Below are 21,325 nucleotides of genomic sequence, written 5' to 3' on the forward strand. Positions count from 1 at the left end.
CGGTATTGATCATTCCTTGGTGTGAACCCTCCTCTCGACCCCAATATCTTCGTTCCTATGAGAAGTATTGAGTCAAAGATAGTCCTTTAGGATTAGATTGTATAACATACCACAATTCTGGCTTCTCACTGATGAACTTCTCCATCAATTCCTGGCACTCCTTGCTTTGCATGTTGACAACTTCAATTCCTCTTTGCTTCAAATATGCTTCACCGCCGAGGAAAGTATTGTTCTCACCCACGACGACTCGTGATATTCCGTACAAAATACATGCTCCCGTACTTTCCATCGTGATTAGTATATTCCAGAGTCATTCATATGAATATCAAACATACCACATATCACATGGAGACAATCTACCCGTGATTAGTTAGTTTTGTCTTCTTGAATATGGAAATTCTGTTTGATGGCGAGGTTTTCTCGTGACATACGTTGTATACATGGTGGACCCCTTATAAGCCGAGGCAGGGAGGCGACCTGAATTTTCCAAAGCGGATGTCTCTCCCTATGTTGCATCAGCATTTCCTCATTGGCAAGCAACAAACAATACCAAGTCTCACATGATGAATAGCACTTCCTTTCTGGACTCTCATATTATGGCCCCGGCCCAACAACTTCCCATCTCTTGAGACTAAAGCTGCACCAATCTGATATTTATGGCATCTTGATTAGAAATGGCCAGAGATTGGCAATGGAATGATCTTGGAGATTCGTACAGGCACACCACCTTCTTCATATCCAATCTTGGCTTCTTCGACTGCAATTGCAAAGGCTTCTTGATCGGTCAGGGAAGTCATGACTCAAAGTAGTAAATGGGTTTTGATGAGGTTTGATGGGAGTGAAAGGAAGAATGAGGGGTACAAGTCTCTGGTTCTAGGTATTTCTAGATATATATATATATGTATTTTACTGTGCGAGATGAGCAATGGAATGATCAGGGATGTTTCTCTGACAAATTCGATTTATTTTATTCATGAAATTGTGAATTCCATACCTCAGCTGTACGGTCTTCTATACCTAGGCATTCTGTACATAAACCGAGATAATCTCCCTACCGTGGCTACCTAGGGGATCTGTTCCGATGCCAAAATGTGGAAGAATTATCAACAGCTTATCGATAAGAAACCCACCTTTGAAGTTTGAGCCAAAGAAATATTATCAGTTGATGGTGATTGGTTGATGTGGAATTTCCGGATGTCATTGCTGGATTAGTCTCAATATAGTCTAGCGTAGCCTTATATTAGAATAAGCAAAGTGAAGGATGGTGTGGAAAGAAATGGATACAGATGAGACACGAACTGGAAGCTGAATAGAGCATTGATTACAAAGTATAGATATCTAGTATAAATCAATATGAATAATCTTCATTTATACATATATATAGCTACCTACCTAGGTATATAAATTGAGTGAATATCTACATATCTATCTATATATTCAAGAGGGGCAGATTTTCCTGATTTCCCCCCAAAGAAAACATTCTCAATCCTTGTTCGTTTTCGAGACCCTTCTTTCAGATTCTAAAATATTTTGCCCGCCGCTTCTTTCTGCTTCTGTCTTCTGTCAAGGCAAAACAAAAGTACTAGGTAATAATAATAAGAATAAGAATCTCATTCACATCTGGCTGGGTACACACTACCATACCTATTACTACTTCTACTACTACTTACTCATTTATTTAACCTTAGTCCATTCAGAAAAATCTTACTTACTTAACTTTCTTTCCCCTTCGAAATCACTTATCGCTATTGACAATCAATCTCCTCTCACACCCTCTTCCACTCTTAATTCTTTCGACAATTAAAGTCTGTCAACGTTTATCAAGTCAAACTCTGCAAACACTTTCTTGAGTCTGAGATCCATTCCCTCGAGGAAGAAAGAAGAACTTTTATTTGTTCTTCCCTCAAACTTCCCTACTTGTGCGCCGAGTCGTGAACAGTACCAAGTTGTAAGTAATTCATGGTTTCCACAATTCTAGTCATGTAGCCTGTCTATGGTAGTATCTCAATATGTGCTACCGTGCCATGATGAGTTGTATTGGCATACTTATCTATGCGATTCGACGGGCCCATCATCACACCGGTTGGGTTAGTTTGATGCGATTCTCGGATGGCTAACACTTCTTCTACCACTACTTCTAGAATACAAGAGAGCCTAGCCCGACATTGTATTTAAAGTATCTCATCGACCAGAAACACAAACTCAAACGCATAAAGAAAATCAACTTTAAAGAGATCTTTTCTCTACACCAACATACAAAATGGTCAAGGATACCAAGTTATACGATCTGTTGAGTGTAAGGCTTCATTCCTCTCTGTGATTCGGAGAACAATGCTCAACTCCAAAAATAGGTTGCACCAACTGCCACCGAGGCAGAACTCAAGAAAGCATACAAAGTCGGGGCTCTGAAACATCACCCAGGTTAGTCATTCCCCAGATTCTTCACTCTTGGTGTTCCTTTCTTCTTCATCTCACTTCCGAGACGTGATTCTGACATGCGACCAATAGACAAGAATCAACACAACCCTGACGCCGAGGAAAAATTCAAGGAAATCTCCAGAGCATACGAAATTCTTTCGGACCCCCAAAAGCGCCAAATCTATGATCAATATGGCGAAGAAGGTTTGGAGGGTGGTGGAGGAGCCGGTGGAATGAATGCCGAAGATTTATTCTCACAATTCTTCGGTGGCGGTTCTGCATTTGGCGGTGGTGGATTCGGTGGTATGTTCGGTGGTGGTGGTGGCATGCAACAACGTGGTCCACCAAAGGCCCGTACCATTCATCACGTCCACAAAGTTTCACTTGAGGACATCTATCGCGGAAAAGTCTCCAAACTCGCTCTCCAGAAGTCCGTCATCTGCCCCAAGTGTGAGGGAAGAGGCGGAAAGGAAGGTGCCGTTAAGAAGTGTGCTGGATGTGACGGCCACGGTATGAAGACAATGATGCGCCAGATGGGACCCATGATCCAACGTTTCCAGACTGTCTGCCCTGACTGTAATGGAGAGGGAGAGATCATCCGCGAGAAGGACAAGTGCAAGGGTTGCAATGGTAAAAAGACTACTGTGGAAAGAAAGGTCTTGCACGTCCATGTCGACAGAGGTGTTCGCAGTGGACACAAGATCGATTTCAGAGGCGAGGGTGATCAAACACCAGGCGTGCAACCAGGTGATGTTGTTTTTGAGATTGAGCAAAAACCACACGACCGTTTCCAACGCAAAGACGACGATTTGTTTTTCCACGCCGAAGTTGATCTTTCGACTGCCCTTGCTGGTGGAACTATCTTTGTCGAACATTTGGATGAACGATGGTTGAGCGTTGAAATCCTTCCAGGAGAAGTTATCAGCCCAGGTAAGCAATGCATTCCAACGCGCCCACATTGAATTAGTCTAACAGTTTTTGTAGGAAGTGTCAAGATGATTCGTGGCCAGGGTATGCCTTCATATCGTCACCACGATCACGGAAACTTGTACATCCAATTTGATGTCAAATTCCCAGAGAAGAACTGGACCACCGATCCTGCAGCGTTCGAGGCCCTCAAGACCATTCTTCCACCCGCACCAGAAGGTATTACACCACCTACCGATGCGATGACCGAAGTTGCCGATCTCGAGGACGTCGATGCCAGTCAACAAGCTAGAGCCTCAGGCGCCGGTGCCATGGACGAGGACGATGAAGATGGCCAAGGTGGCGAACGTGTCCAATGTGCTTCTCAATAAATTCATAGTAGTATTGGCGTTTGGCCTGGGGATTTTCTTCGTACTTTTCTTTCTTCATACAGAGATTTTTTTATCAACCTCTTTTGCATCTTTCGTCGGTTATATGATACACTATACTTGTTCTTCATGGTCTCAAGTGCGATACCATCATGGCCCATTCAAATTTTCAAGGCAAGGGCTTCTTGGAATTTTGGTCATTAGCATACACGAATGACGAAATGAGCAATGAGTGGGTTTGGTTTCTGGGTGAATAGACGAGGGCTCGGAAGAACGAAGGGGTTAAGAGCCTTTGGACAACTCGGTGTGCATGAATGGTGCGAACCCTAATTTTCTTATGAGAACATGAGAATCATACATTATGAAATGAATGGAGCATCTTTTCTAAAAGTTTCATATGATCTCAGATCAAGATGAAATCGGAATTGATGGAATCAATACATTCGAGAACCTCTGGCTGATGATCTCTTATCTTAATATGGCGTTTAGACAGCTGGGATAGATAGCATGTAGGAAAAAAAGCAGATTATGAATCCTTTGTTTGTGTTTTGTGGATGGCATGATTATGTGATGTGACGCTTTGCTTTAAGGTGATATGTACGTGAGTTTTTGGGTGCTCCTTGATAGTCTTCTGGTCGTGAATCTAATGATGTGACCCATGTACCTATCCCATACTCTTTAGCCGAAGGAAAAGGAGGGCCCCAAAATATTTAGATACATACAAATCCTTTGACTCGTAAATCTCGTTCAATTATATCCATTAAAACGAGGCACTAACTACTAATTGCGGTACTGGTATCAGTAATGGTATTGTTACATACAAACATCCATCTATCAAATTCTCGTGCAACTTCTTCGTTCTCATATCCATCCATGCATGAATAAGTTCCTAGAAGTATTATCCATCCCTATCCCATCCCATCAACATAAACATTATAAACGCCTCCTCTCATCTTTTTCTCATCTCAGAATATCTCTTTAAAGCATATGCCAGGCCATACAGAAAGTAAACGTCCATCCCTCATCCACCTTCTCGACTCTCATTTACTCATCCTCAAAAGGCTTGACCTTAACACCAGCCCCCTTAACTGCTCTTCTCAATTTATCCCTCGCTTCCCTCTTCCTTTTCGCCGCTTCACTCAATTCCGATTTCTCTTCAGCACTGTACCCACTGACCTTCTTCCTCGGACTGGGACTTCCATAAATCGAACCCGAACCACTCATCATGAAAGTCGATCCGCCTAATCTTCTCGAGGCCGAACCTTTAAACTGACTTTCCGGTGTGTAGAAAAGCCTACTTGAGTTCGAAGTACCGGGTGTGTTGACTCTCATGCTTAATCTATTTGTACTTTTCTGCGGTGTTCTCAAGGAGGGTGAGGATTCTCGACTAGTGGTATTGAATCTCATTTTGCGCATCTGGTTTTCGAGAACATCGACATCCCCGCTGCGTTTTTCTGCCATTGAAGTCATCTTGGTAATAGTACGCATAATCGCTTCGACGGTAGGAGCTGCGGTTTTTGAATTTCCGACAGAATCCTGAGATGCAATTTTAGCTCTGAGAACAGTGAGCCCTTCTTCGGCTTCAGAGAGGAGTTTTTGGAAGTTCAAATAATCTCGACGAAGATCATGTTGCTGTGCGGCTTGCTCGGTGTTGAGTGGTTTTGCTCGAGCTATTGCTACTTGGTCAGGGTGTGTATGTGATTGAACCGTCCTTTTGACTTCTTCGAATCTTTGTCTTAATTTGACAGTTTCCTTCTCGAGGCTTTCGCAAGTTTCGATCTTGTCATCCACATCTTGAATCCTACCCATTTCGAGTTCGCGCGCTAGGTCTTTTTCCACGATATAGGAAAGTGCTTCTATTTCATCTAGGCACCATGACTCATCGTCTTCAAGATCTTTTCTGCCTCTGTCTTCTTTGAGTTGCTCGGTGTGACCCTTGATGAAAGATTTTAAAGCCTTTGCATTGAGACCAAGAGTGTCAATCATAGAATTGATATCACGGTACAAAATTTCTACCTGAGCCGGAATACTATCACCCTTTTCAGGTGATTTAACATCTGAATAAGCGATAAATTCATCTAATGTCCTCGTGGCTTCAATATCCTCTGTGAGGAATTTCTGCATCTTATCATCTTCATCATCGACGAGTGATCTTGTCTCCTCTGCCTCCTTTCTTGCTCTGGCCTCGAGACGACGCTGCTCCTGTGCCTTTTCTTGCTCAACAGATGTCGCAAAAGTGCTTTGTGTAGGCGTAATTGCTCGTCCTGATGGCTTTTGCGCGTTCAGTAAATGTGATGCAAATCCTGGCGCACTGGCAGACCTTGACGCGTCGGGACGCATCATTCGTGGCGGAACAGCCGTTCTCACGGGACTGGGCGACCGAGGTGATGGAGGAATTATAGGGCCTGTTGGTGGCGGTAGTTTAGGAGCAGCACTAATCTCCCCGAAGAGACCCCGCGATTGCCCAAACGAGGGCGGCTTTTGTACTTTTGCGAAAGGACTGATATCTGCTTTGGCTTTCTGGTTGCCTCCGAAGGAGCCCTGAGGTGTTGGGCTTGGCGTGACGTTATTCTCAGGCGTTGGACTATCTAGCTTTCCGATATCTTCCCCGCTTCCCTCTTCACTCGGCTCTTTGCTCTGGTCGTCGTCTTCATCTTCTGTAAGGAAGTCGGAATCATCACCTTCATCATCCGGGCCTCCAGGTATATCGTCTGTTGGAGATTCAGGTGCCGGTGCTTGAGCCGGCGATTGAGAGTCTTTTTTGATTGGAGGTGGTGGTATTTCGGTTTGAGTGGGTTTAGGCTTCAGGACAAAATCGGGTGGTAAGGGTGCATCATTCTCCTTTTCAGAGGCAGGAATATCTTTAGCTACAGATTTAGGTTTAGGTGTGAAATCCGGAGGAAGTGGTGCATCATTCTCAGAAGCAGATGTTTCGCCTACAGTGTAGCTGGATTTACTTGTTGGATCTGGGGGCAGAGGAGCTTCTGGCATTCTATCGCTCGGTTCTTGTTTGATCTTCACAGGTGGTGAAGAAGGAGCTGGAGCTGGCTTAGTAGGTATAGCCGCGGCGAAGGGATTTGGGGTGGCTTTAGCCGGAGCTGCGAATGGATTTGGAGCCGCCTTTACTTCCGTGCTCGCGAAAGGATTGGGCTTTGTAGACCCAGAAGCAGAACCAAAAAGTCCACCACCAGTAGCGGGGGCTGTTGTGTTGAAGAACGAAGACTTTGCCGGGGCAGGAGTTGAACTTGGGGTTACGGATTGAGGTTTTGTTTGATCTTCTGCTTCTGGGGCGTCCATATCTGCATCTTTTGAAACAGGTGTTTGCACAGCGGGGGTTTTCTCTGCCTCCTTCAAAGCGTTACTGAAGCCTCCACCCCCAAAAAACGAACTCTTTGTTGCAGTCGTGTTATCTGGCTCAGATTCTTTAGAAGTATCGGCCTTGAACGTCGAACCAATGACAAACTTACCGCCTCCGAAAGTACTTGACGAAGATTGTTGCTCAGTTTTATTGGCACCTCCGAAGAGACTGCTAGATTGCGCAGTATTGCTAGTATTGCTGGAACCAAATATTCCGCCACTCGTACTTGGAGCGTTGTTGTTAGCAGAACCAAAAATACCACCTCCAGTGGCGGGCAATGCAGCAGGTTTAGAACCAAATATGCTTCCCCCGGTGGCCGGAGCAGCTACAGCTGCGAAACCACCTTGATTCGCAAAATTAGCAAATCCTCCAGACGGTTGAGGCTTGCTTCCAGTAGCAGCACTTGAGCCAAAGACAGGCTGAGATGCCCCCAAAGCACTTGACTGGCCAAGAGCTGTGCCTGTGCTTGGCGCAGCAGTATTCGTAGAACCCCATACTGATTGTCGCCCTGGCAAGCCCGATTGTCCGAAGGCTGGAGCGGATGGTGTACCGAAGGCTGGCGCGCCGAAAGCTGGACCTGCTTGTGCTGCGGGAGGGGCCATTGATGGAGTACCAAAACTTGGCGTTCCAAATGCTTGACCAGTCTGACCACCCTGGGCACCCCATGGCGACTGTGTCTTGCCCATAGCAGAGGACGACCCGAAAGCGCCTGTTCCAGCAGCAATCGCTGGCTTCCCAAATGCCGAGTTTGTAGGAGCTTGACTTCCGAAAGGCTGACTTGAAGTACTGGCAAATGCAGGTGCTGCTGTGGTAGCCTGTTGCGAAGGCGCCACCCCTTCAGCAGTAACTAGACCTGGATATATAGTTTTCTGCCGAATCGAATCGTTGTAGATGATCCACCAAGAAGCCAGGACACCTTCGTTATTCAGAACCATGAGAGCAGGCGCGGGGTAAGGTGATTCATCGATCTCCTCATCGCCGGGAATCGGCTTCCAGATCTTCGTAGTGCTTGATAGGTCAAGCGCAAAACCAATGGGGGAGGTATCCCCAAACCCTCCACCTGATGTTGCAGGAAGCTGAGCTCTAAAAGAGTCGTCCGCCATTTCAGTCATCGTGAATACCCCTGTTATTCTGTCTGAGGGTTTATCGGTAGTTAGCGGTACGCTCGATTTGGTGAAGAGGTTAATATCCGTGGATGCTGTCGAGCCTACTACCAGTAAATCCTGTATGCTCGGGGGAAAGTCTTTCAAACGAAGCAAGAAGTGATGCGGTGGTGAACGATTGAGACCATACGGTGGAGCAGGATCGGTGAGTTTCTGGAACGTGAAGATCGCAGGTGGTTGCCTCGTAGCCAGATGGAATTTGGACTCCGGAGCATTGCCAGGGTCGAAGTTTGATGGTGTATGCACAAGCAAAAATACGTTGTTTTCGAGCCAAGTAATGGATGATACTTCGGCATGTTAGTTTTTCCCTGTGACACGAGAAAACGAAGAAGACTTACCATGATCGCCATCATTTAAGCCAGGCGGCTTTGGGATTTCTGCTTTGATTTCCCCCTCTGGTGTCATTTGCACAGCACTACCATCACCTAGCCCAGCTACCAATTGCTTTCCTTTAGTGGACCATGAAACGCAGCTGACACCACTCCTTAAGACCTGGCCATTGGGACCTGGTTTGAAGGCGCGATCTTTAAGGTTTGCCATCATAAGGTTTCCATCCCCAGTCACAACCGCCAGAAGCTCGCCTTTCTCCCTGGTGGGATTTGGCACAAGAGCTCTCAAAGATTCGCCATTTGTAGGTACTTCGAAAGCTGTTTGTGTAGATCCATTGAGTAGGGCGTCAACATCGTAGACTGCCAGCCCACCACCAGTCTCCGCAGATAGAATCAAATAAGCATCGTCCGCTGAAAAGGCAAGCTGCGATACCCTCATGGGCATAGGGATTCTGAGCTCAGGCTGGAAAGATTTAAAATTTCCACTACCAGGCCCCTCAAACGCCTTTTTCACTGATGCCGTCCTTGCAACAACTATAGCATCTGGACCGGCCGCTGCCAGTAATCCACGGCGGGAAGATATGCTCATTAGCGACGACGTTGGAGGAGGAGGGTTATCGGCTGGCCATGCTGAAGGAAGTAATTGTAATTTAGATTCGCCCGCGAGAGCATGAAAGTGAAGGGCCTATATTTGTATTAGCTACTGTAATGATCCTGTCAGACACTAGAATAATGCATATACCGTCGTTTGTATGTCCTCCAGCTCCGGACCCAATTGTGCACTTCGTCCTGACACACCACCAGCAGGTCCTCCACTAAGACTACCACCCCCTGGGTTGCCAAAGCTGAATGCCATGATCTAAAAAGATGCCCCAGAATACTAAGTGGATTGGCAATTCATTACAGAGCTCGGCGCATGGAGTAAATATACCGAATGATTCTGCGAAAGGAAGAAAGATAGACGTGAATCGAGATCGACAGCAAGGAAGATAGGAAAAGCTAATTCGAGGAGCTGTATCGAATACCCAAGGTTTGAAAATCTGCGGTGGTAAAAGAGATGATTAAAAGGCAAATGGTTCTAGCTTTCTACTTCAAAATAATAATAAAGCTCGATTCGCTCTCCGCTCGCGTTTTTGTAGATCACGTGTTGAATCGCGAAAGCACAAGCTCAAGCTCCAGGCGCCCAAAGATCCTCGTCAGCGACAGCAACCTGGGATTATCAAAGTCCCGTTTGAAGCTCAGCAAAATAATCATTTCAACACATTTACGAATATTCCCAATTTCTCCCAAAATTCTATTCCATTTCCACCCATTCCAATACCTAAGTCTCACAAATAATCCCGCTCATTGAGCTTTGTTGATACAATGCCTGGTTTCGACTTCTCCAACCATACTCGCAATGCTGCGTTACACGCCAGAGGTGTCCCATTACCAAAAGCTACAAGCACCGGAACTACGATCGTAGGATGTATCTTTGAAGGAGGCGTAGTTGTGAGTCATATTCATTATTCTGCCATCTATAAATAATTTAAATCCGTCGTCATTTCAAACTTATACACAAACTACGATGCTGATCAGACCTTATCCAGATCGCAGCAGATACCAGAGCTACCAGCGGACCCATAGTAGCAGACAAGGTACGATCAGTATAACATTACGACTGTTGATGCAATACTCATTCCCATTAGAATTGCGAGAAACTCCATTACATTGCCCCTCAAATCTGGTGTGCAGGTGCAGGTACAGCTGCCGATACCGAATTCACAACCGCCCTCATATCTTCACAACTCGAGCTTCACTCGCTATCAACAGGTCGCAAACCTCGAGTCGTCACTTGCATGACTATGCTCAAACAACACTTGTTCAGACACCAAGGACACATCGGAGCATATCTTGTAGTGGCAGGTGTTGATCCTACAGGTGTTGGATTGTTCACAGTACATGCGCACGGAAGTACAGACAAGTTGCCATATGTTACCATGGGAAGTGGTTCGCTTGCTGCGATGTCCGTGTTTGAGACACAATGGAAATCTAAGATGACAGAAGATGAGGCTGTCCAGTTGGCATCAAATGCTATTCAAGCTGGTATCTTTAACGATTTGGGTTCCGGATCGAACGTGGATGTGGCAATTATCACAAAAGATAAGACAACATTGAAGAGAGGTTTCGTCAAGCCAAATGAGAGAAGCAAAAAGCAAAAGAGTTATGTTTTCCCTAGAGGAACAACGGCTGTTCTCAACGAAAAGATCATTACAAGGGAGGAGATTAGTAAATATGTCACAGTACATGAGGTTGAAGGCGAGGCCGCGCTAGGGGAGAAAATGGACATTGATGCTTGAGGATGGAAGGTTGTCTAGGACGGGATCTCTACTTGTATCAAAAGACTAAATTCAAGGAAAGGCGCATCACAAATATCATGTAGCTTGAGGAGAATGCGTTCACGTTATAATGAAATATACGATGGGAGCTAAGGCTACATCATACTAAACCAATTTTTTAACATTGATGATTCCAATTGTAGTTTGAGGTGACAGGCAATGGACTGATACCATTCCTAGTAAATAGATGGAATAAAGAGCGAGCCGCTACCCCGCTAGCGCTTACATAGCCCAAAATCTCACTACGTCCGTAAATCACATCAACCTCGAGATCTGTCTCTCAAGAAGAGTTTAACGAAGTGGAAACGGCCATTCCACTACTCTGGTAGGGATACAAAGCGAGCGTTCAGTGGTCTAGGCCCGGGAAATTCCCGAGTCACGACTTCAAAATCATGGATTATTTCAATGACTCAAATACAAACATTCCAAACTACTCTAATCCATCCGATCAACAAAAGCAGGGTCCTGACACGGCTGATACCACTCCATCTCTTCTCTCTCCTTCTCATAATCTAGGTTCTGTATCGCCCGTCGCACCGACGGCTTCAAATAATGCTAATACATCGACGGGACCCGCCCCACGAATTCGAAGAAGAAATCGTATGATTACATCATGTCTTGAATGTCGACGACGAAAGCTCAAGTGTAACAAATCACAACCATGCAGTAACTGTCTGAAATTTGCTCGAGATTGTGTGTTTCTTGCACCAGCGCTTGACCAGGCAAGTCAACTCAAGCTTACCGAGATCAAGGAGAAAGTTGGCTCCCTGGAACGATTACTAGAACGCGATGTAGCAAAGCATTCAAATCATTTCTCTTCTAATCAGCGTATGGCATTGCCTGATGACACAGATGATAATCTACCTCCAAATGAAGATGAAAAGGTATACTCTATTTCGTGATAAGCCCCATTTTCAAAGTCAATGACTAAATAATAATAGGATCTAGAGCCGTCGCCACTTGCGTCAGTAGATGCGGCTTATGAGGTTGACGGAGATGACGATGACCTTCTTGATCTTGGAATCCAAATGGGCAAGATGAGGATTACAGAACGAATTGGAGGATTTTTTCGTCCCAAGATCAGCCAAGAGGTAAGATCCCTTGATGATTATACTCTTGCCATCCCCAAAACACACTTTCTCTATCTAAGTGCGAGATTGGCTTTCAATAGTCCGTTATCACAACCCGTTTGACACTGGACTTTTCTTGTTGATCACAGAAGCACTGGGCTATGTCGGCGTGCGTTACCGCGAACCTCACAAAGTCACTGGGTTCATCGGTTAATCTTCTATCCCCGGATTTTTCTACTTAATAACACACCAAGCTGTAATTGGGAACGCATCGCTAAACTCCTTGTAGATTGAGCATGCAATAAAAGACCCATATGTTTGGGGAAAGCAGGATGATTCGATCGGCATCCACACACTTCCTCCTGCTCAGGAATGGCTGAAGCCTGGGCTATCTTATATTGCTCCTTCGTCAGGTTTCTTCTTCGGCCAGACAGGACAACCAGCATCCCTCATAGACTTTCTTCCATCTCGACTTGCTGCTGATAGGCTTGTCAAACAATTCTTTATAGCTGTCCATCCCATCGCACAAATTCTGCATCGGCCATCATTCGAAAAAGAATACGACACATTCTGGGACGAAGTCTCATTGGGCATCGAGCCTCCTAATCCTGTCCAAGCTATGGTATTTGCAGTCATGTTTGCTGGTGTTGTTAGCATGGATCCCTCAGATGTTATCCGTGACTTTGGCGTCGCAAAACCAAGTTTAATTGATAACTTTAGACTGGGTACGGAAACAGCTCTTGGTCGTGCCAATTTTCTACGAACAACCAAGATTGAAACACTTCAAGCCTTTGTTTTATATTTGGTTTGTCTAAGCCTCTCTTATAGTCATGTTGCCCATACTAATGAGGTCACATAGATACCTCTTTGTAGAGCGGAGGTCTCCAGAACCCATTCTGTACTTGTTGGAGCGGCCATTCGTATGGCCGAATGTATGGGTCTCCATCGTGATGGAGAGTTCTACGGGCTATCGCCATTAGAGACCCACGTACGTCGGCTTATATGGCATCAGCTATGCTTTCTCGATATCAGAACCTGTGAAGCTCAAGGCCCACGGCCTACTATTCGTCGAGATGATTTTGATACAAAGTTACCCCTAAATGTTGACGATATTGATCTCCATGCTACTGGCAAATCACCTCAGACTGCAGATCGTTGGACAGATGCCACTTTGTCAATCATCAGATTCGAAATCAACGAAATGTATAGAATAATCTGGGTCGACCGACCTCGAATTCAGATGCGGAAAATTAGTCTCACGGCCGTTCTTAGTAAGGTAGAGACATTTCGGCAAAACATGACCAAATATGACAAGTTTATGGATGATAGAGTGCCCATCCAAAAGTGCGCAAAGCTTGTCAAATCCGTTCTGCTTTCTCGAATGCATGTCATGCTACTTCACAGCTATCATAGTTCTACACATTACCGTATGCCCGACCGTTTACGCAACATTATGATCACTTCTGGCCTCCATTCCATGGAAAGTGCAATAGCTCTGGAGACTACACCAGCGCTCCGCAACTGGGAATGGTATGTGGGGGCATTTCAACAATATCATACAGCGTTTCTTCTTCTGATGGAAGTATATGTTCACCCCCAGAGAAAGGAGGCAAATCAAATCTGGTCGTGCCTCGATTATGTCTTTGAGTGTGACCCTTACCTGCCGCGACTTACCAAAGCAAGGAAGATCCTTTCTGAATTGCAACAGAAGACGGCCGTATATCAAAGTATGAGAGGGATGCGAGCACCGGTGACTATGAACAATCTTGTTGGCCAGCGGCCTCCTAAGCCAACTTCGGAAGAAGGCCGCGCAACGGGTCCCATACCGAATCCCGAACCATATTTACTCGGTAAAATGCCCCTCTCTGACTCAGATGCAATACTCTCGAGTGTTTCAAACAATGAACCTGTCGGGACTTATCCAACTGGGCGGACTAGTGAAGTAACCAGTCCAGCTAGCACAATGGGACAGCAGATAGTATCTCAATCACCAAGTGTTAACGATGATATTATGGCTGACATAGATTGGGTATGTGTTTCCAGTATATCTAATATCTATTGTTACTGATTTCTCTACAGGACGCATTCGATGCACTATTTCCACCAGATCAACAATCAGAGCTCGACGTTCACATTTTCTCTTTTTCAAACACAGGTATTGGCTTATAATTTTGGTATGATATAGAAACATTTTGATGTTTATCAATGTTAAGCACGTTTGTTGTTTTTCTTCTTCGTTCTGTAAACTGTACAATATATCCATCATTTAGAACTATTTGAGCAACGTTCTTGTTTAATGAGATGAGTTCGACGAATTCTTGATGGCTTCTTTTCCCATGCTCCTCCCTATTCAGCCACAAAGAGGGGAAATCTACCCCACATCATCCTGGCCGGACGCCCTCGGCCAACAACCCCAGCAATCTGGAGCAACCTGGAAACCAGCGATTTCGCCATATCTATATAGATATCACGCAATTGACCAAAGAAAGTAGATCGACAAATGAAACCGAAGCTAAACTTCCGTCATTATGAGAAAAGATGGAGTGACATACGCAATTATCAAGTATGAGATAAGATAAATAATAATAATAATAAGTAGATATCATCCCCCTCTTTCGAAATCCTTCTCTTTCTACATTCCTCTCTTTCTATCCTTCAATATCAAATCACATTTTTGATACTTTCGAATATCTTCACTTATTTCAGTTACCATTTAACATCGGAGAAACTGTAAAAATGGCTCCTTCACTTCTTAATACCCAGCCTATAGCACCCCATCAACTTTCCTCTCCATCCCAAAAGACCATTGATCGCAAAGTCTTCCCAGATGGTATCAAAACTTCGGGTCAACATCCGCCACTTTACGATCAATTGAGACCTTACTCTGATTTTCCAAAAGAAATCACCGGAGAAACAGTATGGAAAGCAGAAGATTATATCAATAACCCGGAAAGATGGGTTCATGTTTTCAATGAAGAGGAAATCGCAGAACTGAGTGCTGTAGCGGATAAGTTCATCGCGGATAAAATCCCTCTGACGGGTATTTCTCAGGTACGTTGTGTAATACTTGAGTGTCGTCCAAGTACGAATCAAAAATTTCTTTGACTAATTCCAAGCAGGATACATTCCGCCTCTCAAAACTTTCTACTTTATTAGCCTCAATTCGAACGGAAACTTTAAACGGAAAGGGCTTTATCCTTTTCAAAGGGTTTCCAGTCGAGAAATGGGGGAATCATAAATCTGCCGTTGCATACATGGGATTAGGAACCTACCTTGGATATTTTGTTAGTCAAAATGGTCGAGGTCATGTTCTTGGACACGTTAAGGATCTTGGAGAGGATTCAACACAGATTGATAAAGTCAGAATTTATAGAACCAACGCCAGGTAAGTCTCTATCTTATTGTTATCCTATGTTAAAAAGCTAACAACATAGACAATTTTTCCACGCTGATGACTCTGATATTGTCGGCCTTCTGTGTATTGCAAGAGCGCTCGAAGGCGGGGAATCCGACATCGTTTCTTCGCACCACGTCTGGAACACTTTGCAAAAAGAACGCCCCGATGTAGCAGAAACACTTACCAAACCTATCTGGTACTTTGATAGAAAGGGAGAAGTCAGTGTTGGTGAAGAACCATACATCAAGACCTCTGTCTTTTATCTCGAGACCGGCCCCAATGGTCGTGTATACTCAAAATGGGATCCATACTACGTGAAGTCTCTCACTCGATTTTCGGACGCAGGAGTCATTCCACCTTTGTCACCTGAACAAGTTGAGGCTGCTAAGGTTTTGGAAGAGACTTGTCACCGATTGAGATTGCATATGATCCTCGAGATTGGTGATATCCAATTCTTGAGTAACGAACACGTACTTCATGCTCGTACTGCATATAAAGATCATGCACCACCAGCACCAAGGAGACATCTTATGAGACTGTGGCTGGCGACACCAGAGAGTGAGGGAGGATGGAAACTACCGTTCCATGATTCGAACGAGAAGAAGAGGGGTGGCATTCAGGTCAATGATCAGGCCCCTGTTGCACCACTGGATGCAGAATAGGTCTTGGGAATTGGCAATGTTATTATAGACAGCATAGAATCAATCGATGACCAAAATAAATTACTGAACATATCAAGCTAAAGTCTTCAATTTGCTTCGAAGAATGCCCTTTCAGTGTGTGCTTTGATTCCAAACAATGAAGCTCCGACGCTCCAATCGTTTTGAGCCATCGCACGTTAGGAAACACATGCATGGAGCAAATCTCCGTCTAGAAAGGCAATTAGTGACACTCCGGGACCGAAGTATTTTTGACATACTCTCAATTACATTTTTCTCCCCCCACTCGTACTCGCATCTTCTTACTTCCTCACATAGTAACACAAAGTTTAATATCATCGTTCCTCTGAACCTTTTTCTTCTTCTCGACCTCCTTCTTCCTTGGCTCTGGGGTCATATCAGGTGGACCAAACCACTATTCCCACGCGCAGTATTAGCTTATTTCATCTCAATTTCTAATCCTTTCCCTCACTTCCCCTACCCACAACCCAAACAAAACTCACCGATCCCCCCGTATTCCTCTCCTCAACCATCTTAACCAATTTCTATCATAAAACCCCCCTGAAATCATGCGTCGGACACATGTATTTCGCCACTCTTACAATCATCGGACCTTCGATTCTTAAGGCACTAGAGGCGAACATTGGACAGATGAGGAGACCCATGCCCCAATTACATGGTTGGGCGATTTGAATCCATTGGCAGGGCTGGTGAGGGACGTTTTTGTCTTTGGATTTGGGGGCAGAGGAGTGGGAGTGGTGGTGGTGAGAGCGGTGTTGAGAACGAGTATGAGAATGATCGTTCGGGTCCTGGTGCTCGTGGCAGGTGGAGGATTGGTGGAAGGTATATTTGCACATTTTTTTGGTAGATGTTAATTAATGGATAGTTTGAGTATGATTTGAAATCTGTAGCGGAGTAACAAATTGCTGGGTACTTCTACCTGGAAATATGAATCCGACAGCGCTTTTAAGAAATGCGAGTTGAAGGAGAAATCGGGCAAGTGTGAGTGAATCGACGGAGTACAAACAAAAAGCTGTAAACTTCTTTCTTCTCACAGTGATTCATAGGAAGGAACGAAAAGTGAATGATGAGGCTGATACTCATATTACAATCGAATTTCCTCAGACGAGAGTCCATTATTATGTACGTATGGGTATATCTCATCATCCATTGAGAAGTAACGCTAGTCCTCCGATGCAATATCCCATTCCAAACTCCGCACATCCCATGTAAATATGTACATATCATACAAGTCCGACCATTTATAGCTTTATAACTGTTCAGGCGCGGGGTTCTCTTCGCCACTTTCCTCCACTTGTTTCTTTCGTATTGCTTGCATGAGCTCATACAATTGCCCTAATTGTTGATCTAAACTCTCTGTTAGCATTTGGTGTTATCAAACTTCTAGCAAAATGCGTACCACTCATCTTGTCAATCTTCTCCTTATCCATACGCTCCCCAATCCAACTTTCTCCCTCAAGTTTCTGTGCATACATCTGCCACTCCGTTAAAAAGCCAATCTATCTCTCAATTAGCTTTCGTACATCCCAGTCCCCTTCATGCCTTATCCAAAGCACACAACTCACGATATGCACCGGATTCTCCACCTCCCTATGTTGTCTAAACTCGCTCTTAATATACTCATCCCCCAATAACCTCATCTCTCTCGGTAAATGTTTCCTATGCGCTCTAAACAGCCTTCGATACAAAGGAATCGGTGGCAGTAAAGCCAAAGGTGCAGGCCTCAATCCCTTTCCAGTACCTGCCGCCGAAGGCGACGCCATTAACAAGCGTGGTGAAAGCTTCATTTTGAAATGTGGGTGTTGATTGTAAAATCTGGGGAATGAGGCATGAGAGCTCGTGAAGTCATCGATCCATGATGGCTTTCGGCAATCTATTGCCCCGCCAAAAATTAATTTATCAGCCTTGTCACTTATTTGCTTCTCTCACTCAACCAAAAGTTCTGTAGCACATCTGAGGAACTTTCAAATCTGGGGCTTGTGAGGAAAGTTTAATTTTAACTACAGTTTTGAAAAGAGGAAGCTTCTGCAATCTCGAAAAAGAAAACTGTCCCAGTGATTTTGAAAGAAAGATAAAGGTTTCCCGACAAGGGGTGTTTTGAGCTTTTCGCGGCTTCTCTTGTTCCCATCTCAATTACAGCCTTCTCGCGTTCACTTACACGCACTCTGTTGCGCCAACAAGGTAGAAATGCTTCCGACTCCCGATACCTCACATGTGTCTTTCGATAGAATCTACGAGCCTGCCGAAGATTCCTTCCTACTCCTCGACACCTTATCCTCCGCGAGTGAAAAAGAATTTCTGCGCCAACGGTTTCAAAGCGAACAGAGCTCATCATCGCCCTCTCCATTGGTAGTAGAGATTGGTACTGGATCTGGAGTTGTTCTCTCCTTTGTACATGCACATGCAGAAATCATATTTGGCAGAGCGGATATTCTTACAGCGGGCGTCGATGTCAATCGCTATGCATGTGAGGCTACACAGGAAACAGTGAGAGTAGCGGAGAAGGAACAGGCGTCACAAAACATATCACACGGGTCGTATATAGGGAATGTGGTGGGAAATTTAGGAACTTCTTTAAAGCCTGGAATGACAGATGTATTGATCTTTAATCCGCCATATGTGCCAAGTCCGGATGTGCCTATACCAGAGCTTTCTGGGGCAGGAAACGAGGATGGTTCATTGTCATATGAAGGAGACTCAAAATTACTAGCTTTGTCGTATGCGGGTGGAGTGGATGGTATGGAAATTACGGATCGGCTAATCGATGCTTTGCCGGAGGTTCTGAACCAGGAGAGAGGTTGTGCGTACATCTTGCTCTGCGCGCAGAACAAACCCGAGGATGTCAAACAACGAATACGTGGTTTTGGAGACGAGTGGAAAGCGGAAACCGTTAGTAATAGTGGCAAGGTTGGGGGATGGGAAAAATTGCAAATTGTTAGGATTTGGCGTATGCCACCTAACACCACCTGAAATCAACGTAACCAGCACTCGTCCATATCGCTTTGATGCGGTCAAAAAAGCCCATTTGTATTTCAAAGCCCATGGATAAGGCATCCCATTGTTCGTTCGTAAGTGATCGATTTAGCTGCTTTTCATATGCCACTCGAAACGCCAATATTCCCACAAGCTGTGCATGCATGGCACTCTCTTTCTCCCTTGATCATCTCCCGTCTGTATAGTCAAGTAGAGCAAACATTCTTAATATAATCTTCCCCTTCCAAATTCTCGACTTGCCGCCATTACCGTCATAATGATCATCGAATCTGCCCATTGTATGCAATCCTTAGAATCCTCTTCCACCGCCTCGTCCTCGACCTCCTCTGAATCCACCACCGCCTCCTCGTCCTCCACCTCGTCCACCTCTAGGTCCGCCTCTACCACCTCTACCGCCTCTAGTATCGGTAGCGCCTGCAGCTTCCTTTCTCGCCTTGTTCTTTGGCTTTGGTGCATCGTCTATCAACAATGTGTCGAGCGGTAACGAATCGGGCAGAATGTAATAACGAATCGTGGAACCTCGTAAATTAATGGTATCAAGGGTGAGAGATGTGCCATTCTTTGGCGTCATCTTGACGGTGCGGAGAGCTGTGTTCATTTGAGGAGATACGGAAGTTATGGTACCGTGGATGATTGTTCCTAGTATGCTTGTTAATAGACAGTTATTTGGCAGCGCAAAGAGCTTGGGAATAGCAGGTAATATTCATACCATTTTTAAGCTCAATAGTGACCGTTTCGTTCGCGCATTTCATGAGAAACCTACCATGGAAGGAGAAAGTCAGTCAGGAGATTCAGATGGGAGCCTTGAGAAAGAATTTGAGCTCAGCGCGTGCCAATTGAAAGGCCTTATAGTAATAGGGATAGGCTTACCTGACGAGCTTCATACTGCCGGTTTTATTGTTGATGTATATTGAAGGTTGATAGTGGATCGTGAGGTCGATTGATGGGCCTCTACATAAGTAAAGCATTTGAAGCTTTTATCGCGAGGTTCGAAATGATTTTGGGGCCTGGTATTTAAGGCTACAGTTTCCCTGCCTACAGTTTCTCTGCGTGAAGCTGGAACATCTAGCTCGGATTTGAAAGGGGGGTGAACGAAAGGGAAATTTCTACCTAAGTAATTCAAATAGTGGAAAATAATGTCCATTGTAATATGCTTTGGGGGTATCCATAGTGTCTTGTATAAGTTTCAAACATTGTACTTGAGGTACACCAACATTCAATAATCATCTAAATAACCGGGTGTTTCCTCAAGCTCCCATCTTTCCATCGGACATTGTGCCGTCATTTCCAACAATTCCCCTCTGCGATGTTTATTTATCCTTTTCATTCTCACTAACTTTCTCCCACTCATCCTCGGTACTGGGCTCACTCCTATTTCCTCCTCCCGTAGAATGTGCTCTGCTCTTCAACTCCCCCTTGGCTTCCAAGACCTCGACCTCCTTACTTCCTGGCGGACCATCGTCATCAACAACGGTCTCTACATCCGTATCACTAGCGTCTCCTCCAGCTCCCGCTTCTGTCTTCTTTCGTGCTTCCTCTTGCTCTTTCACTGCCTTCAACTCTGCGGCGAACCAGTTTATAGCCCACCATAACCCGCCACAAAGGAACGATAGAATCACGAAATGGATACTGTATGTAGCGATCAAGAGGGACAAGAACACAAGTTGTAGGGCTGCGAACGTGGCATTGGTTGCAGCAAGGAGGACGGGAGTTGGACCAGGTGTGAAGATGGATTCCCAAAGGGAAACGAAGAATTCCGAAGCCATAACTTGCTATTTCTGTTTCTTATACTGATTCTACTCCTTTGAGAGAGGAATAGCTTTCGTAGCTCGTAGTAGATGATAAAACTGGATAGAGAGATCTCCCAGAGAAGGGTATGTGTTGCGGAGACGAAGAGATACTAGATATCACAGTGATTAGTGGGATGTCATTCACCTATTTATAATACCCCTCACCTTCCTGCTTCAGACGAAATGACGCACACCTTGTACGATTTTGCTGGATATTTCACGACCACGTATCCTAAAGATTCTTGTAGCCTGGAGAAAACTTTCAAAGGGACAGATTTGTGGTTTCCAAGAAGTTGAAGTTGTGAAGAAATAAAATAATGCAAGATGTATGTATCATTCGGAAGCTTGACAACGCGACGCCCCTCTATTCTGCCTGTTCTCGGCTTTTTTTGGGCCACGCCTAAGACAAGACAAAGTGAATAATTGAATGCCTTGCGATTGAGGTTAGAAGAA

General features: G+C 44.9%; 10 protein-coding genes across 10 annotated transcripts; 5 read left to right on the top strand and 5 right to left on the bottom strand.

Moving 5' to 3' along the window:
* Positions 1–9: 9 nt before the first annotated feature.
* EAF02_009243 (uncharacterized protein) lies at positions 10–797 on the bottom strand (the record flags this gene model as incomplete). Its single annotated transcript, XM_038905291.1, has 6 exons — positions 10–55; positions 111–281; positions 336–356; positions 432–505; positions 561–647; positions 717–797. 6 exons carry the CDS (start codon positions 795–797, stop codon positions 10–12), a joined length of 480 nt encoding a protein of 159 aa, XP_038754744.1.
* Positions 798–1,434: 637 nt separating this feature from the next.
* Positions 1,435–4,260, top strand: EAF02_009244 (uncharacterized protein). The gene is made up of 5 exons (XM_038905292.1): positions 1,435–1,948; positions 2,142–2,296; positions 2,352–2,421; positions 2,509–3,348; positions 3,403–4,260. Exons 2-5 carry the CDS (start codon positions 2,261–2,263, stop codon positions 3,714–3,716), a joined length of 1,260 nt encoding a protein of 419 aa, XP_038754745.1. The 5' UTR covers positions 1,435–1,948; positions 2,142–2,260; the 3' UTR covers positions 3,717–4,260.
* Positions 4,261–4,446: 186 nt separating this feature from the next.
* Positions 4,447–9,620, bottom strand: EAF02_009245 (uncharacterized protein). The gene is made up of 3 exons (XM_038905293.1): positions 9,306–9,620; positions 8,573–9,248; positions 4,447–8,521 (listed from the first exon to the last, which is right to left on the bottom strand). Exons 1-3 carry the CDS (start codon positions 9,417–9,419, stop codon positions 4,758–4,760), a joined length of 4,554 nt encoding a protein of 1,517 aa, XP_038754746.1. The 5' UTR covers positions 9,420–9,620; the 3' UTR covers positions 4,447–4,757.
* A 308-nt stretch (positions 9,621–9,928) lies between these two features.
* EAF02_009246 (uncharacterized protein) lies at positions 9,929–10,902 on the top strand (the record flags this gene model as incomplete). The annotated part of the gene is made up of 3 exons (XM_038905294.1): positions 9,929–10,054; positions 10,153–10,200; positions 10,252–10,902. The coding sequence occupies 3 exons, from the start codon at positions 9,929–9,931 to the stop codon at positions 10,900–10,902; spliced, it is 825 nt and encodes a 274-aa protein (XP_038754747.1).
* Positions 10,903–11,229: 327 nt separating this feature from the next.
* On the top strand, positions 11,230–14,180 carry EAF02_009247 (uncharacterized protein; the record flags this gene model as incomplete). The annotated part of the gene is made up of 5 exons (XM_038905295.1): positions 11,230–11,825; positions 11,883–12,032; positions 12,301–12,816; positions 12,871–14,040; positions 14,091–14,180. Exons 1-5 carry the CDS (start codon positions 11,334–11,336, stop codon positions 14,178–14,180), a joined length of 2,418 nt encoding a protein of 805 aa, XP_038754748.1. The 5' UTR covers positions 11,230–11,333.
* Positions 14,181–14,747: 567 nt separating this feature from the next.
* On the top strand, positions 14,748–16,155 carry EAF02_009248 (uncharacterized protein; the record flags this gene model as incomplete). The annotated part of the gene is made up of 3 exons (XM_038905296.1): positions 14,748–15,062; positions 15,131–15,396; positions 15,446–16,155. 3 exons carry the CDS (start codon positions 14,748–14,750, stop codon positions 16,068–16,070), a joined length of 1,206 nt encoding a protein of 401 aa, XP_038754749.1. The 3' UTR covers positions 16,071–16,155.
* A 1,182-nt stretch (positions 16,156–17,337) lies between these two features.
* On the bottom strand, positions 17,338–17,875 carry EAF02_009249 (uncharacterized protein; the record flags this gene model as incomplete). Its single annotated transcript, XM_038905297.1, has 3 exons — positions 17,338–17,435; positions 17,488–17,587; positions 17,654–17,875. The coding sequence occupies 3 exons, from the start codon at positions 17,873–17,875 to the stop codon at positions 17,338–17,340; spliced, it is 420 nt and encodes a 139-aa protein (XP_038754750.1).
* A 400-nt stretch (positions 17,876–18,275) lies between these two features.
* EAF02_009250 (uncharacterized protein) lies at positions 18,276–19,058 on the top strand (the record flags this gene model as incomplete). The annotated part of the gene is made up of 1 exon (XM_038905298.1): positions 18,276–19,058. The coding sequence occupies one exon, from the start codon at positions 18,276–18,278 to the stop codon at positions 19,056–19,058; it is 783 nt and encodes a 260-aa protein (XP_038754751.1).
* A 313-nt stretch (positions 19,059–19,371) lies between these two features.
* EAF02_009251 (uncharacterized protein) lies at positions 19,372–19,966 on the bottom strand (the record flags this gene model as incomplete). Its single annotated transcript, XM_038905299.1, has 3 exons — positions 19,372–19,721; positions 19,792–19,841; positions 19,953–19,966. The coding sequence occupies 3 exons, from the start codon at positions 19,964–19,966 to the stop codon at positions 19,372–19,374; spliced, it is 414 nt and encodes a 137-aa protein (XP_038754752.1).
* Positions 19,967–20,392: 426 nt separating this feature from the next.
* On the bottom strand, positions 20,393–20,848 carry EAF02_009252 (uncharacterized protein; the record flags this gene model as incomplete). Its single annotated transcript, XM_038905300.1, has 1 exon — positions 20,393–20,848. The coding sequence occupies one exon, from the start codon at positions 20,846–20,848 to the stop codon at positions 20,393–20,395; it is 456 nt and encodes a 151-aa protein (XP_038754753.1).
* Positions 20,849–21,325: the final 477 nt, after the last annotated feature.

Source organism: Botrytis sinoallii (genome assembly GCF_014898435.1).
Source record: "Botrytis sinoallii strain Bc 23 chromosome Unknown BSIN_019, whole genome shotgun sequence".
NCBI classification, from domain to species: domain Eukaryota; kingdom Fungi; phylum Ascomycota; class Leotiomycetes; order Helotiales; family Sclerotiniaceae; genus Botrytis; species Botrytis sinoallii.

What these genes read in the sequence shown, in the direction of transcription:
- EAF02_009244 (XM_038905292.1), top strand. Translation starts at nt 2,261, where the DNA reads ATGGTCAAGGATACCAAGTTATACGATCTGTTGAGT. An exon ending in AGTTATACGATCTGTTGAGT is followed by an intron (nt 2,297 to 2,351) that starts GTAAGGCTTCAT and finishes CTCCAAAAATAG; the next exon opens with GTTGCACCAACTGCCACCGA. An exon ending in GGCTCTGAAACATCACCCAG is followed by an intron (nt 2,422 to 2,508) that starts GTTAGTCATTCC and finishes TGCGACCAATAG; the next exon opens with ACAAGAATCAACACAACCCT.
- EAF02_009245 (XM_038905293.1), bottom strand. Translation starts at nt 9,419, where the DNA reads ATGGCATTCAGCTTTGGCAACCCAGGGGGTGGTAGTCTTAGTGGAGGA. An exon ending in TGGAGGACATACAAACGACG is followed by an intron (nt 9,249 to 9,305) that starts GTATATGCATTA and finishes ATACAAATATAG; the next exon opens with GCCCTTCACTTTCATGCTCT. An exon ending in CTTAAATGATGGCGATCATG is followed by an intron (nt 8,522 to 8,572) that starts GTAAGTCTTCTT and finishes AACATGCCGAAG; the next exon opens with TATCATCCATTACTTGGCTC.